The sequence below is a fragment of the Chanodichthys erythropterus genome, chromosome 14 (genome assembly GCF_024489055.1).
Source record: "Chanodichthys erythropterus isolate Z2021 chromosome 14, ASM2448905v1, whole genome shotgun sequence".
NCBI lineage: Eukaryota > Metazoa > Chordata > Actinopteri > Cypriniformes > Xenocyprididae > Chanodichthys > Chanodichthys erythropterus.
In genome coordinates, this window is record NC_090234.1 from 25,289,641 (window position 1) to 25,307,495 (window position 17,855).

Genomic DNA, 17,855 nt, shown 5'->3' on the forward strand with positions numbered 1-17,855 from the left:
CTCAGAAAATTCCTTTCATAACAAATTAGCTGCACTGCACCACAAATAAGTCATTAAAAAATGGAATCACGGGATAGTTTAAAGCTTTTAAACAGTTCTGCCTTTGGAAATCTGATCAGAAAAGCAGCAAATTCTGCTTTCTATTTCATTGACGTCTCTGCTTCTTTTGAAATTCATAGCACACACAGTCTAACAAGAGGAACAACATCCTCAGTGAGCTCTGGTCCTCTGAGATGGGGATTAGTGTGATGAAAAGCAGGAGAGGTGGCCATTATCAGCCTGAAGCACTGAGAGAGGGGTTCTCCCACCATTCCTCATTCATTACAGAAGCAAATTTAAAATCTCAGTGTCATTCTGTTGTCAGGGGTATGTTCAATGGGCCTCATTAATGAAACTTTCATAAATATATGAGTAAATTTGGAGTAATTTGTGCGTAAAACGGACCACCCCGATTTCCTCCGGATCCACAAACGCTTTGTAAACATCAGATTTGATAGTTAAACGTGTGTATGTTAAAGGTGCTAAAGAGGATGTTTTGTTTTATACATTTTTGCAATATTACTTGAAACTGTCTTTACTAACTGATAAAAGACTATTTATTAGGTGCACTGAAAGGAATAATATTAATATACATCATCCGTGCATGGGGTAGGGCCTTAAAAACAGCCAATCGTTTACGCGATCATCGCATAAACGATTGGCCCTCTGGCTTGTCAATCACTGCCATTACGTTCCTTGTGAAAGACGTGCGCGGATTGGCCCTCTGGCTTGTCAATCACTGCCATGGCGTTCCTTGTGCGAGACGTGCGTGGCTGCGTGCTCCAGTAACTTTCCACACTCTACAGGCACTGCATGCAATGTTTTTGTCAGGAGACAGGAGTAACAACTGCAGATTATGAGTTACCTGAGGTGAGTCCGACATAATGAATCCACTAACACGATACAGAGAATGCCGGTGGTAAACACTCGTGTTCCAATACTTGTGCACGAGTTTTGGGAGGCGTTCCCTCGAAATGAGCTGTGAAGGAGGGGGGTTGTTTTTACGCATGCGCTCATTTAAAAAACTTACTAACAGTCTTTGGTTTCTGAGTCGACGAAAAGATCCTCTTTAGCACCTTTAATGATCCTAGTTTATTTTCATGGTTAACCATTAGTTCCACACCTGCTCTTAGTTCTGTTAATTACTCTGTGTATTCAAGCCCTTAGTTTCCTCTGTTCATGGTTCAGTCTTGTCTATATTGAAGTGGTTGTGCTGTTCTGTTTTTCAAGTGATCTCCTGTGTGTTACGTTTTGTTTTTGTTTTGTTTTTTTGATTTATTCATTAAAGTGGACTGCTCTGGACTGCTCCAGATAGACATATTGCACCAGCCTTAATGAGTGGTTCAAGGCACGCCTGCCTGTGGACGGTCCTCAGGGAAATTTCACCATCTATGTGGAGTGGGTGCTGGTGAATTCAATGTCTGCCCAGCGAAAGTAAACCCTGCCAGCCCCACTCCACAACCATAGCCCAGCCAGGCGCTTCCCACACCATGCACAGACGACAAAAGCCTGAGCCCACCATAGACTCGGAGCCCGAGCCTGCCGCGATGCCAGTGCCAGAGACAACATCTGAGCCAACCATAGACAAATTGACAATTTAATTAAAGTAATAGTATTATTTATGCCCTCATGTGTATCATAATGCCCCCATGTGACCTTTCTTCTGTGGAACACAAAAGAACAAATTTTGAAGAAAAGTCTAAAACCAAATCGATCCAATTCTGAACAAATAATTCAGACTTATATCAACCTTTTCATTGAAAAGAATTAAAAGAATGATTCATTCAAAAGAATGATGTGTCTGACTGAATGAATGATGACTTTTTTCACACAAAGCTATCATATGACCACATAAGACATAACATTAAGTAGTTTGGGCCACTTTTGAAAAGAATGGCCAGGATATTTTCCAAAAATTCACATTTTGTGTTACATGGTAGAAAGAAAGTCATACAGGTTTTTTATTACATGAAGGCAAATATGTGATGAGAGAATTTAAATTTTTAGCTGAACTACCCCTTCAAGCTTATTCATTCTCACTAACTAAAGCAGACAGACCATATCAAAGACTGTATATATATGAAGATTTATATTGCTATAAATCAGAGAAACTGCAACACATAATGTGCCAGCTCTAGTGCAAGTTGGCTACAATTTCAGTGACATTTTCTCAGCCAAAAAAGTTAATTGAATATTGTCAATAGTGTATTAATGTATGAAGCACAACTCACACAGAAGTCACTTTCAAACCAAGCAGCTTTCTGATGGCCAACACGGCAAACGGGTGACCAACCTTAACCTGTTGTGAAATCTATGGGGAAGTCTTTGCTGATTTGAATGTGGATGGATGTTATTTAAATGTGAGTTTGGCAAGCATTTTTGGAGATTTCACTATTCTCCTTTGAAGTAAATTGGATCTGGTCTTGCATGCCTGAAATAGCTGCCTGGAGGCATTGTCAATATGACCACTGAGTGAACTGAGTTTCCTTGAAAGGGAATTTGGAGCAAATATACCTGAGACTGGTAGAGATTGAAAGTGAAAAAGTGACTAAGTGCAAATCAGAGATGTGCCAGCCATCTCCCTCTCTCTCCCATGTCTCGGCCTCTACAGCTTTTCTCCTGTTAATAGATGTCTTGTATCTTGTTAGCAAACCCCCTAAAGGGAGTTTTTTGTTAGGTGTTAAGTGTTCAAGTCAAACCTGCATTTGTCAATGATCTGGACAAACCTACACTTCCTACCTCTAGTTTCAATCAGAGCCTTTATAAGATACGCTACACAAATTATTGACAACTGAAGCATAAAGGCCAAAGTATACTTCAGTTTTTGTGCAAAATTTCATCACCAGAATACATGTGCTGCCTAATTTTTGTAACGCATTATGTGCATTGAAATTGTTTTGCACTAATCAGTTCCCCACTGTGAAAACACTGGGCCAGGCGGTTGTTTCACAGAAGAAATCGAAACTGAAGAGATAGAACAAAAACAACAACAAAATACAGAAGACTGCAACAACAACAGACAAAAATATTAACTTCTGGAGAGAAATATTGCAGACACTGGACAAAGATGAATCTTTCTAGAGTGCATGTGTCGACATCCTGCGTTTGTGCACAATATCAAATGGAGTACACTTTGAAAGACTAGGCGTTCGATTGTACGCATATGCTGTACGCTTAAAATACTAAGTATACTTTGAACTTAATAACACTTGAACACCACACCCATATGTGCTTGTTGAACTTGTAATTTCAAAATCATTTTTCATCAGCAAAAAAGACAATAATGCTGTGATTTTTTTTTCTTGTTAATATCATTATGGATAGAATGCAGGACATGAGAGTCAATACATTCACACTTATTTTGACCTACTTCCTCAAGCATGTTTCTTCTGCTGCAACTACACTCACTGGGTTCTTTGATCATCACATTCCTGTCTATGTGCTCAGTTTTGTGGCAATATTTCACATGCATATAGGTCATGTGAATGTGAATGTTATCTTTTCCAGATCCTGTACTTTTTTGTCTGCTCATATTGGCAATTTCACAGATGCCAGCAGCAAACAATTGCACATGTTTAGAATTAAGCTTGTAAGCTTGTTGTTCTTTCTAGTATTATGACCCTTCAGCCATAAAAAAATCAAGGAATCTAGAGCTACTTCTTTTGCCGTGCAACTACATTCATAAAAATAAAGGTTCCAAAAGGGGGGAGGGGAAAGGGGGGTTTACAGAGATGCCATAGAAGAACCATTTTTGCTTCCCCAAACAACCTTTCATTGAACAGTTCTTAAAGGAACCAATTTTTCTTTAGTGTAAAGAACATTTAAAAATGTTCTACTATAAAGAACCTTGTGTGGAATGGAAAGATTCCATGGATTGTTAAGGTTCTTCATGGAACCATACAGTAGATGCCAATAAAGAACCTTTATTTTTAAGAGTGTAGTAGTGTTTTTTTTCTTGTTTTTTCCCCCACATTTTTATTGATCAAGAGTTAGGAAAGAAAGAGAAAGAATGGGATGGGAGCATATCTGGGCCAAACTATATTGAGTGGTAAGGTATTGGTGTAACGTCCGGGTGTGAAATGAACAAACGGAGTAGTGGATCTACGTGCAGATGACCACCACAGCAGTGTAGTTGGGGCTGGAGGTCTCCACGGTGGAGATGATGACCACCACAGCAGTGTAGTCGGGGCTGGAGGTCTAGACGGCGGATCTTGAGAGCTGGGCAGAACTACACAAAAGGTCACAGGCAGGGTAGTAAGTGTCTCTGAGGCTAAAGATAAACATACAGGGAATTCAAAATCTGTCTCCTTGACCATAACAGGACTAGCAAAAGGTTCAAAAGAGATCTCTATAGTCTCTAACTTGACAGGGAGTTCACAAGCGATCTCTGGGTTTCCAGCTGGACAGAAATCAAAGTCAGAGGACACAGAGAGTTTAAAACCAGCCTCAGTAGTCACAACGGAGCCAACAGGAAAAATGTAGAAATGGCCTCAGAGCCAGCAGAAAACACAGAGAGTTCAGAAACGGTGCCCATGACTGAAACAGAGGCATTAGAGTTCACATGGGTTACAGAATTTGCGCTTGCAGCAGAAACAAAAGTATCCGAAGACACAAAGAGTTCAGAAAGTCCTCCCGCCGCTGACTCCGGCGAAATAGGTGGCGTGTGTGCAGCCCAAACACACCAAATCACCAAATGGCAGTAGCCATTACAGAGAGAACAAACAAACAGTCTGCCTCCAAGTCGAGTGGCGCTCCATCCGAGGAACTAGAAAGTGCTGAGACAGACGGGCTTGAGTGCGTAGCAACCGGCGAACCTGGGCTTGAGTGTGTAGCAACCGGCGAACCTGTGCTTGAGTGCGTAGCAACCGGCGAACCTGTGCTTGAGTGCGTAGCAACCGGCGAACCTGTGCTTGAGTGCGTAGCAACCGGTAAACCTGGGCTTGAGTGCATAGGAACCGGCGAACCTTGGCTTGAGTGCGTAGCAACCGCCGAACCTGGGCTTGAGTGTGTAGCAACCGGCGAACCTGTGCTTGAGTGCGTAGCAACCGGCGAACCTGTGCTTGAGTGCGTAGCAACCGGCGAACCTGTGCTTGAGTGCGTAGCAACCGGTAAACCTGGGCTTGAGTGCATAGGAACCGGCGAACCTTGGCTTGAGTGCGTAGCAACCGCCGAACCTGGGCTTGAGTGCGTAGCAACCGGTAAACCTGAGCTTGAGTGCGTAGGAACTGACAAACCTGTGCTTGAGTGCGTAGCAACCGGTAAACCTGGGCTTGAGTGCGTAGGAACCGGCGAACCTTGGCTTGAGTGCGTAGCAACCGCCGAACCTGGGCTTGAGTGCGTAGCAACCGGTAAACCTGAGCTTGAGTGCGTAGGAACTGACAAACCTGAGCTTGAGTGCGTATGAAACGACAAACCTGAGCTTGAGTGCGTAGCAACCGGCGAACCTAGGCTCGAGTGCGTAGCAACCGGTGAACCTGGGCTCGAGTGCGTAGCAACCGGCGAACCTGTGCTTGAGTGCGTAGCAACCGGCGAACCTGTGCTTGAGTGCGTAGCAACCGGCGAACCTGGGCTTGAGTGCGTAGCAACCGGTAAACCTGAGCTTGAGTGTGTAGGAACTGACAAACCTGGGCTTGAGTGCGTAGCAACCGGTAAACCTGGGCTTGAGTGCGTAGCAACTGGCGAACCTGTGCTTGAGTGCGTAGCAACCGGTGAACCTGGGCTTGAGTGCGTAGCAACCGGCGAACCTGGGCTTGAGTGCGTAGCAACCGGTGAACCTGGGCTCGAGTGCGTAGCAACCGGCGAACCTGTGCTTGAGTGCGTAGCAACCGGCGAACCTGGGCTTGAGTGCGTAGCAACCGGTGAACCTGGGCTCGAGTGCGTAGCAACCGGCGAACCTGTGCTTGAGTGCGTAGCAACCGGCGAACCTGTGCTTGAGTGCGTAGCAACCGGTGAACCTGGGCTTGAGTGCGTAGCAACCGGTGAACCTGGGCTCGAGTGCGTAGCAACCGGCGAACCTGTGCTTGAGTGCGTAGCAACCGGCGAACCTGTGCTTGAGTGCGTAGCAACCGGCGAACCTGTGCTTGAGTGCGTAGCAACCGGTAAACCTGGGCTTGAGTGCGTAGCAACCGGCGAACCTTGAGTGCGTAGCAACCGCCGAACCTGGGCTTGAGTGCGTAGCAACCGGTAAACCTGAGCTTGAGTGCGTAGCAACCGGCGAACCTTGAGTGCGTAGCAACCGCCGAACCTGGGCTTGTGCGTAGCAACCGGTGAACCTGGGCTTGAGTGCGTAGCAACCGGTGAACCTGGGCTCGAGTGCGTAGCAACCGGCGAACCTGTGCTTGAGTGCGTAGCAACCGGCGAACCTGTGCTTGAGTGCGTAGCAACCGGTGAACCTGGGCTTGAGTGCGTAGCAACCGGTGAACCTGGGCTTGAGTGCGTAGCAACCGGTGAACCTGTGCTTGAGTGCGTAGCAACCGGCGAACCTGTGCTTGAGTGCGTAGCAACCGGCGAACCTGTGCTTGAGTGCGTAGCAACCGGTAAACCTGGGCTTGAGTGCGTAGCAACCGGCGAACCTTGAGTGCGTAGCAACCGCCGAACCTGGGCTTGAGTGCGTAGCAACCGGTAAACCTGAGCTTGAGTGCGTAGGAACTGGCGAACCTGAGCTTGAGTGCGTAGGAACTGACAAACCTGAGCTTGAGTGCGTAGGAACTGACAAACCTGAGCTTGAGTGCGTAGGAACCGGTAAACCTGGGCTTCGGAATGCCAGCTGCTTGTGCTGAAGTCAGTGGTGGATCGTCCACACTGGCCAACAATCCTCTCCACTCTCGGACGGGTTCAGACACCATGATGGTGCCGACTGCTGGTGAGGTCTGCAATGAACCACGCTCCGCAGCCCACTAAACAAGATAATAAGGGGGTGTGGCAAATAGGAAGCACCTGGAGAACTTAATACGAACTATAAACGCAAAAAAAACATAACATAAGAGTCCAAACACAGGGAATTTGTGACAATTGGTATCTGGTACTGACCACAATGCCACCATTCTGATGTTGTTGCTGTTGGATATTATATTTTATAATACATTGACTAAAACATCTGTTATGGGCTCTGTTGTTTTTATCAGTTGTTTTAATGAACCAAAAATCTCTACATGTTTTCCATACATAACAGATCCAGAGCAGAATTGTTGTTTTGTTTCAAGGGCATGTAAGATATCATGCGCTGTGCAGCCCCTCTGTTGCTATGACACGTGGTGGTCGAGTCTGTCTTTAAAGTTAGAGATCAATAGAACAGTGAGAGTTCTCCACTCAAAAGGGGGGCAGCAAATAGAGCCTCTCAAATGCAAGCTCACGGTTGGTAAAATGGAGAGCCTCACATCTCTGCAGTCAGAAGGCTTTGTCAAAAAAGTCAAAACACAGTGGGCAGCCTTTTTCAATTCACATTTTAATAGATGCAAAGAGTTGGCTCTGCATTCTGATAAATGTAACAAGGGATTTGACAATTACACTTTCATCTGATAACAACAGCAGACAGACACTGTACTGTGAATGTACCCATACTGTGAAAACATTATAAATGGACCTGTACTGTGAATGACCCTTCAGTTTGGGCTCAGAGCTGAACATGTATAGAAGGCATCTTCTCTCTTCGTGAAACTCTCTGATATTTCACAAAAGTAACAATCCCCTCAGCAATCATGTTATATTATATTACTATTTTATTATTATTTAGGTTACATTTTATTTTAAGGTGTCCTTGTTACAGTGTAGTTATAAATTTAAATACGTAGTAATATTATATTAACTATAGGGTTAGGATTAGGTTTTGGTGTCTACAAAAAAGGGTTAGTTTCATGTTGTTTCTGCATAATTTATAGTTATTACTATGTTAACTACATGTAACGTGTAACAAGGACACTGTAAAATAAAGTGTTACCATTATTTATTTATTTGAGTGATATGCTTTTTGTGTGACTCATACAACAAAGTACTGTGGTGGCACCTTGGTACAGAATAGAACTGAACTGAATAGAATTAAATATAATATAAAACATATGATGTAATATAGATGAAATGTACATGGAAGTTTGGTACTCTGCAAAAATACATGTTATTTCCATGGTACCATCTCCAAAAAACAATGGTACCATACTACAAAGAGTATTTTAATGTGTTACCAAGAATTAGTTCAGAATAATAAACATATGGCCTAAGCTAAAGTTCAGAAGCTGCTTTACAATAGTTCAAATGTTCTGTGTAATCTATATACTTTGAATTTACAGATGTATTTTTCTCATTTCTTCTTCTTCTTCTCTGTTCTTTTGCTCTTCCCATAGCTGTATCCTTCATGAGACACAGTGCATCAGCGTTTGGGTTTGCTGTAAGTATAATTTTCAGTGTTATTGCATATATGCATATATTTGTCATGAAAAATAATGTTCACTACATCTCAGGGATCATATTAGAGTTACATTAATGTCAATGCAGGAATGAATTACATTTTATTCTTTAGGCAAAAATGTCTGGAACTGTGTGTTATTGTGCTGTTGTATATAATCTTCAGTTACCATTCTATGTGTGCATTTTATTAAATGGTGTTACCATGCTTGTGCTAAAGGCAGCTTCTGGGAATGTTTTATTAGAGTAAATATATCACTGGATTTCAGTTTGTGACATAGTGAGATGCTTTGAGCATCATTTCTCTAGCACTGAAGAATCACTGTTGTTTTTCAGTTTGATGCGACGTTAGATGTTCTTTCCTCCATTATAGTGCTGTGGCGCTATAGCAACGCTGCAGCAGTGCACTCTGCCCATAGAGAATACATGTAAGTAAACAAAAGATGAGCTGTCTGTGGTATGTAGGGCACTGCATGGTACAGAAAACCTGCAGAAAATCACTAAAAAGGATGAATAATGCTTCCTCTGTGACCAACATTCATAAAATACATTCCATACATATTACAATATAAGTCAACAATTCACTGGCAGGGCTGTTCTTTGTAAAGCTAGTACATTTGGGATTGTGGTAGAACATCTTAGAACACAAAGTCCTGTCTCTTTCGACTAAATTCTACTAACATTCAGTGCAACATTTTTTCAAGTCTGAACATGGTTGCTTTATCAAGTCTGTTGAGTGATCTGCCTTGTTTCTGGCTTTCACCTTGACTGTCTCAATTCCAGACGTATTACATTGATAAAGGTCTGTGCTGCTGGTTTCATCCCAGGTCTGTGGGAGCTTGTGAATCTCATTTTTCTGGTCGATGTGTCAGAGTGGGAGATTTATATCGCAATACTAGAGAAGAATTGCAGGTCTCTGTAGGTGTACCAGTGGCTGCTTGTCATACAGGGAATATGAACATGTATTGTGGACAGTTTTCATATATTTCAGAATGGATCAGGTCTCTGTAGGTTTACTATAAAAATCAAAGAATCGTTTTTGCTTCAACCTTGAACCAACATCAGCCACACATATATACAAAGAATAGGTTTAATATGTACTACCGTTCAAACATTTGGGGTCATTAAGATATTACAATGTTTCTGAAAGAAGTCTCTTCAAGTCTCTTCTCATCAAGGCTGCATTGTGAAATACTATTACAATTTAAAAGTCAACTGTTATATATTAATATCTAACTAACTATATGATTTTCAGCATCATTACTCCAGTCTATAGTGCCACATGACCCTTCAGAAATCATTCTAATATGCTGATTTGGCACTCAACTAACATTTCTTATTATTATCAATGTTAAACAGATGTGCTGCTTAATATTATTTAAGAAACTGTGATGCATTTTTTTTTTTTTTGCAGGATTCTTTGATAAATAGAAAGTTCAAAAGAATAGCATTTATTTGAAACAGATTATTTTGTAACCTTGTTTCTATACTGTCACCTTTGATTAGTTTAATGCATCTTTGCTGAATTAAAGTAATAATTTCTCTTAAAAAAAAGTCTTACTGGCTGGTGCACGGTGAGATTCTACATATAATTCTAAATTTAGACATTTTATGCATCTTATCAGATACTCAAAACATAATAAATCTGTCTGGGATTTGATTAATTGAATCATTTTATCAATATAAGTTTTCTGCTTTTCTCCATCCACAGAGCATGTGTGATCCTGGGAGTGATTTTCATCTTGTCGTCTTTGTGTATTTTGGGGAAGGCCATCCATGATCTGGCCACCAAACTTCTTCCTGAAGTGGTGAGTTCAGTGCCAGTGTGTCATATTTATAATTTTATGGTTAGCTTTCCTACAGTAAATATAATAGTTGAGACAAATAGATGGAATACAGTCCTCTTCACACACTTCCTCAACCCACCCTCATGTTGTTCCACACCTGAATGAATCTCTTTCTTCTGTTCAACAGAAGATATTTTGAAGAATATGGGTAATCAAACAGTTGATGGGCCCCATTGACTTCCATAGTATGGAAAAAAAGAAATACCATGGAAGTCAGTGGGGCCCATCAACTGTTTGTTTACTGACATTCTTCAAAATATCTTCTTTTGTGCTCAGAGGAAGAAGGAAATTTATACAGGTTTGGAACAACATGAAGGTGAGTAAATTATGACAGAATTTTCATTTTTGGGTGAACCACCCCATTTAATGTTAGTTGCTACCTCTTCTGACCCTTGAATTAAGACAATTTTAGGTTACCTGACAAACACTTTGTAAACTGCAGTATTTCATCTCAAAGGTCAGATGTGGATTTTCCCAGCAGTCACACCTAACAGCGATGTGTTCAGTCTTTATCCGTTAATTAATCAAAGACTGGCATCATTCCAAAGAGCTGCGGGATAATAATTTCAGAGGTGGTGATTAATGGTATTGCGAGTTAATCTCTCTCTTTCTATTTTCATCTCTTTTACACCACTGATAAATCTCTGAGGACTGATACATACCCTAATGTTACATTACTGAACAATATTTTCATAATCTTCTACGAACAAAATGTTTATTAATGTCCAGGTCTAGAGACTTCCAGTTATCTCTTCATCACAAAATACTGTCTCTTTTTATGTTGAATGAGGAAACATGTAAGGGAGGGAGAAAAATGATGAAAAGATGAAGAGAATGAGAAAATGACTAAACTAAAAGCTAAAAGCTATTCATTTTTAATGACAATCTAAACACTGTATTTTTTTCCATTGTTGTCCATCACCTCTCTAATCAAAGAAAATCTAAATGCAAATGAGTGTTTTCATTCAGTGTTTGTTTCTCTGGTTGGAAAATAGCAGCTCCAACCCTTTTCATCTTCCCAGACTATGAAATGCTAATGAGCTTGAGGAAACGGCAGTAATTTGGAGTCAGACAACAGGAATAATAGGTGTCAGGGATCTGTTATGTTTCACTCCAGCAGCACAGCATGAGGGTTAAGATTAAGTTTATATCACTGTCCTCTGCCGTTTACTTGATGAAATGTGCAAAAAAAATCATTAAATACAGTTTGTTTGTTTGTTTTTAGAGGAAAGATCCTGATTGGTATTAAATAAAATCTGGAGTGGCATGACTGACTTACACCCAGGGTTGCTATTGTTAACTAAATGATTTTCGTTAAATCAGTTTTGATTCTTTGGTAAATAGAAAGTTCAAAAGAACAGCATAATTACAGCAGTAAATGTTTAGGTTTAAAATAAGTTTAGGTTCTAAAACTACAAAATAAATAAATAAATAAAATAAAGCTGAAATAAAATAAATGAAATAACAGTGCTTGCACTGAATGTAAATACAAATTTACTAACAGACTATTTGCATTATGTCTACCAAAAAAAAAAAATAATAATAATAATTTGTCATTGCCATTATTTAAAGGTACAATATGTAAAATTTTTGCAGTAAAATATCCAAAAACCACTAGGCTAGTGTTATATATTTTGTCCAGCTGATTACTAACAATATCTCTAATGTTTTCAACTACTTGTAAATCATGAGAAAATCCCATTCTAAACAGTGACACGGGGCAGTGCAGTCGCCTGTCAATGACGTCAGTTACCTTTGTTACCGCCTTTACTAACCTGAAACCACATGACAACAGTGCCGTGGACAAATGCGGAAGTAGTGTCTAGCGTCCAGCAAACCACTAGCTTGCTTCAAGCAGTTCCTTATTTACCTCTTGCACGTTTTATGGTGGATTGTGTTACTTATTTATGGAACATAATTACTGTTTACCATCTGCCGCTGGTTCTGTCGACAAGGACAGCTCCCGTAAACTCATGACCGGAAAAGCGGAAGCGGCGCCGGCGGCTGTGTCATAATAAAAGTCCCGCTGCTCGTGAGGCGTGTGTTGATCAATCGCTCCAGCTCCTCGTTCAGCTCCCGCAACACTCGGTCCTGCTCTGCTTCATACTACAATAACGTTAATGATCGCATCCACGAACATGAGTTCTTCCAGACTCCAATCCCTATTCTTTTGCACCGTCCGTTGAGATGGAGACCACATGTCCCAAGTTTCCGCTCTAAAACTTGGCGTCATCAAACTACGCCTTTGTTTTGAATAGGCTTCTAGCGACCTCTAGCGGAAAAAAATATCACAAATTGTACCTTTAATTATTAAAATCTTTATTTAAATGGCTACATCAATGTCATATTATAGTAGTTTGATTAAGCTGCAGACATTAGTTATGTAAGAATGTACACTAAAAAGTGTTGGGTTAAAAACAACCCAAGTTGGGTTGAAAATGGACAAACCCAGCGACTGGCTTAGGCAAACATTTAACCCATTCACAAGGTTAAAACAACCCAATCGCTGGGTTTGTCCATTTTCAACCCAACTTGGGTTGTTTTCTGCTGATCCAAAGAGATTTCTTACTCTTACATTTACATTTTAATAGTCTGTTCATTGTTTGCTGTAGGCTTGTCCTTCAGCGCGCTATCAGAGTCCCTCTGAAATGTACCAGCTCCACCTGCCTAAATCTGCTACGGGATTTATGTATGTCTATTCACGCAGCAGCAGCATATCTTACATGCTCACAGCAGCGTGTCTGTGTATCTTAGCAGTAGTAAGTCCATACTCACTCTGCAGAAGCAGCAGTGTAGCAGATCTAGTCATTTCTATTTTCAATAACATGCTAAAACTGTTATATTATAAATCAGTCACTACTGAATGTGTGAATGTCACCTCTTCCCTGAAAAGCTGAGCTGATGTGAACATTAACTGCCATCACGGATACAGTTTGATTACCTCATTTTCTTTCAAGCCTTGTTTTGCCCCATAAGTGCTAATGAAACATCACCGCTGCAGCTTTAGTGATGGATTTGTGCTGGCCGTAAGCCATCTATTCTTTTGGTCCTCTCTTGTTGCATTAGGATGGATGATTCGGAAATGGGCTTCCAACTTCTTTAATCTGCTGTTCTTTTTTTCCGTTCTGTCAGCCTGCAGCTCCTTTCTCACATTCATTAGACCTGGCTTCTCCATGTCAGCACCCTTCACTGGCATATAGCCATCACACTAAATCTCTAAGGTGGCCTTTTTGAAAGCTGTGTGGTCCAGTTCATCCAAATTGCCAGTCTTAACTAGCCGGTCTTCAGCTTAAAAGATGAAAGTCTGAATTTAAACACACTTATTGTCTCTCAGCTGTTACTCAGTGATGAAGGTCTCTGAACAAACTGTCTTATTAGAAATGTTAGAGAAGTGCTTCTGGATGTTGTGTGGGTGGAAAGCAGACACTCGCAGTTTGGAGAGAAAAGAGAGAAACAAGAGAGACAAAAACAGGTTTAGTTCATATTTGATGCACCTGAAAATGTCCTAAGGACTGATGAGAGACATTTGTGCTATTTTTACCTTTTGTTTTCCTTTTTCTTGATGCTTTAATGGGTTTGGAGATCTTCACCTAATGTTTTTTCAATCTACTTATATGTAATTTTCTAATAAAGGTCTGTATTCTGTTTTAGTCTTTATTCTGATACAAACATGTTCATTTTACACAGCCATTGGAATAGTTCTCTTAACTTGTTTTTGTGTATTTATAGCCTTCATGTTTAAATCAGTTTTTGTGAGTCTTCCTGTTCCGTAGTCCAGTCTAATCCTTGTCATGTCATGCTTTTTCGATTCCTTATTAAATATTAAGTTGGCTACTTTTCACTTGTGCTTAAAATGAACTGCACTTCATCTCTACGTCACCTCAAGAGCCCCATGTTACAGATGCACAACTGAAAGACCTATTTATATTGTTATACTTTTATCCCACCTTTACTTCTACTGGCCATCAAGGGTTCTGGTTTTAACATTGCCAATTTGGTATTGCCTGTGCCTTCACTCCCAGTTTATGATTCATCCACATGGACCTTGCATCATTTCTACTGTGAACACTTTTTCTTTCTGTCTCTGTTACTGTCTGTCTCTCTGCCAGGATGACTTCCTGTTCAGCGTTTCCATCGTCAGTGGCCTCATGTGTGTCATTCTTGCTGTTGCCAAGTTCATGCTGGGAAGGGTTTTGACCAGCAGAGCCCTAATCACTGATGGTATGACACACACTCACGCGCACAAACACAGACAGACACACACACGTTTGTTTTTGTGAATTGTGAGGACTTTCCATAGGCCGCAATGCATTTTATACTGTACAAACCGTACTTTCTATCCCCCTACCCTACCCCTAACCCTAAACCTAACCATCACAGGAAACTGCACACCTTTATTTTCTCACAAAAACATCATTTAGTATTTTTATTAATTAATTTACATTGTGGGGACCGGTGGCTGGTCCCCACAATGTAGGTGAACTCAGGTTTATATTACATCGTGGGGACATTGGGTAGCCACAATGTAATATAAACAAAAGCACACACACACACACACACACACACACACACACACACACACACACACACACACACACACACACACACACACACACACACACACACACACACACACACACACACACACACACACACACACACACACACACACACACACACACATCATGTTTGTCTTTCAGTTTAGGTTATTAGCTCATGTATTAGCTCATATTAAAAAGCCCAGTGACTCTGTATCAGTGTTTCTGATATACAATTATACTATATTGAATTGATTAGCTTTTATTTTTATATTTTCAGTTCTCATTTTAATTTTGTTTGTCATTTTGTTGTGTGCTTTTGTCATTTATAGTTTTTTTTATGTTTCTATTTACCTTTCATTTATTTTTATTTCAATTTTAGCATTACTAATTTTAGTACTTACAGGATTAGTCCACTTTAAAATGAAAATTACCCTCAAGCCATTCTAGGTGTATATTACTTTCTTCTTTCTGATGAACACAATCAGAGAAATATTAATAAATATCCTGACGCATCTGAGCTTTATAATGGTAGTAAATGGGAAACAATGAGTCTGAAGCTCAAGAAAGTGCATCCATCTAAAGCACAATGTATTCCACATGGCTCCGGGGGGTTAATAAAGGCCTTCCGAAGTGAAGTGATGCATTTGTGTAAGAAAAATATCCATATTTAAGTTAAGTTATAAAGTAAAATATCTAGCTTCCTTATTCAACTTAGGAAGAAAGTGTAACGTCGGGTCAGTTACGCATTTTTTTTTGTAAGTTGAATATGGAAGGCATAAGACATACCTTTCTTAGTAAGTAGAATACGGAAGTCTGGCGGAAGCTAGATATTTTACTTTATAAATTGTTAAATATGGACATTTTTCTCACACAAACGCATCGGTTCATTGTGCTCATCAGAAAGAAGAAAGTCATATACACCTAGGATGGCTTGAGGGTGAGTAAAGCTTGGGGTGATTTTAAAGTGAACTAATCCTTTAAAATGATTTATTTTGGTTAGTTGGCAAGGTAAATTTACAATTTTAAATTTACAATTTAAATTTACATATAAGTTTTTAAGTTAATGCTTTTCATCTAATATTTATATTTTATATGAAGTTGTCATGAAGATAAAATTCATAATAGCACATAAAATGTAATTGTTTCTTTTTTATATTTTTTTCTGAAGGCTTCAATTCTATGGTTGGCGGCGTCATGGGCTTTTCCATCCTCATTAGTGCTGAGGTGTTTAGACATTATCCCACCATTTGGTACCTCGATGGAACCACTGGGGTCCTGATTGGACTCATCATTCTAGCTTATGGGGTCAAGTAAGTTTATTTATTGCGATCATCTATTTATTAGGGCTGGGACAATACTATCGGTGCATTACGATTCGTCAATCGATTCTGACATTTTCCAAATGCATCGCAAATCCATTCTGAGCTTAGTTTTTAATAGCAGATGGCGCTCTAGTTTTTAACTGCACGCTTCGTCAGAGTCTGACAATGTATTTGCACCTCAGAATACTTTTATGACGCAAAATTAATGTAAACATCCCACTGAAAACACCCTTGTAATTCGCTTCAACTTTTTCGAACTTTATGAATGATTATTTTATAGAAGGTTCAAGTGGTGTGTGCAAGGAATTAGAAGAAAGCAGAGTACGGCTGTTTCTAAAGCACGCAGTGCCATCTGCTGTTGAAAACCACTCCGAATCAGTTCGAGAGAGAATTGATCCAGAATCATTTCTCGATTTGGGATTCATCAACGTATTGTCCCAGCCCTACTATTTCAGACTGTCCTCCAAAAAAAACGACCCGCACCATATTACGACCTATATTTACGTTTTGAAGTCATGCGCCCTCTAGTGGGAGAAAAAATAATGACAGTGTCGTGTTACGTCTGTCGTCATGAAATGACGTATGACTGTCATTACCAATCAAAATGCGTGTTCATTTAAATGCAATGTGTGGACTTTTTACACTATTTCTCCTATTTCCATTTACAAAAATTTAATTTTATTAATGACTACACCTACCCCATCCCTAAACCTAACCTTAGTGATTTATAGTGCATTTATACTTTATGAGCACGTGTGTTCCCTGGGATCGAACCCATGATCGCATGATCACATGATTGCATATTGTTATTGCAATGCTCTACCAGCTGAGCTACGCGAAACCCGAAACCTGATGCAGATAAAAGGGAACAATGCATTAAAATGAAAGCAAATGCTCCTATGGGTCGTATTTCATGAATTAAAATGAAAGTGTCGATAGGGGCGCCACTTTAGTAAACGCTCCTATGAGTCGTATTTCAGGGAAGTGACAAACAACCTATATGGTCGTATTGGTTGGCGAACATGTTGTACTATTTATATACAGAACATACCGATAGTTTTTGTTTTCTCCATAACTTCAAGACATTAGTCATCCGCACTATAACGTCTCTAATGTGGATATTTCCATTGTTCATTTCTCCTGCAGGCTATTAGTTGACATGGTACCACGAGTAAGACAAACTCGAAACTATGAGCGCTTTGAGTAATGCTGGTTCAGAGAGAAAAAGGCATTGTATGGATCCATCCACTCCTTTCTGCTCCTGCTGCTCTCTCAACACACACAATCCCAAAATACATCCAGGAATAAAGTCTGCTGGCAGCCAATTCAGCATCAGGTACTTGTAGAATCATCACTCCGATCAGCTCCTGATGTCCTCTTTCACTCAGCACAACATTTAAAAGGAAGGAGGAAGGGGAATGAGCTGCTCAACGGATCACTCCAGGCACTCAAACATTTATACTATCATCATGCTTTGGTCACATCCATGAAATTCATTTCTGTTATATTCTATGTTCTTTGTATCACTATTTAGTTTTTAAATTAAGGAAGGAAAACATTAATTTATACTCTTTGTTTAATGAAAAATCATGTGTATTTATAACCACACAACTCTTATAATGCATTTTAGCTCAGATTTAGAGGTAATTATAGCTATCACCATGTAAGGTGTGTTTATATTTTACTGTACAGTATTGTAAATAACCTCT

The 17,855-nt window shown here is 40.2% G+C and overlaps 1 protein-coding gene across 1 annotated transcript in view; it reads left to right on the top strand.

Annotated features, from left to right (window-relative positions):
* tmem163a (transmembrane protein 163a) overlaps window positions 1–17,420 on the top strand; it is a 44,034-nt gene extending 26,614 nt beyond the window's left edge. Inside the window, exons 3-8 of the mRNA XM_067410438.1 lie at window positions 8,376–8,419; window positions 8,773–8,864; window positions 10,148–10,244; window positions 14,393–14,504; window positions 15,993–16,134; window positions 17,293–17,420. Of these exons, the coding sequence (XP_067266539.1) occupies window positions 8,376–8,419; window positions 8,773–8,864; window positions 10,148–10,244; window positions 14,393–14,504; window positions 15,993–16,134; window positions 17,293–17,353 (548 nt within the window). The 3' untranslated portion in view covers window positions 17,354–17,420. The remainder of the gene's footprint in view (window positions 1–8,375; window positions 8,420–8,772; window positions 8,865–10,147; window positions 10,245–14,392; window positions 14,505–15,992; window positions 16,135–17,292) is intronic.
* The last annotated feature ends 435 nt before the right edge of the window (window positions 17,421–17,855 follow it).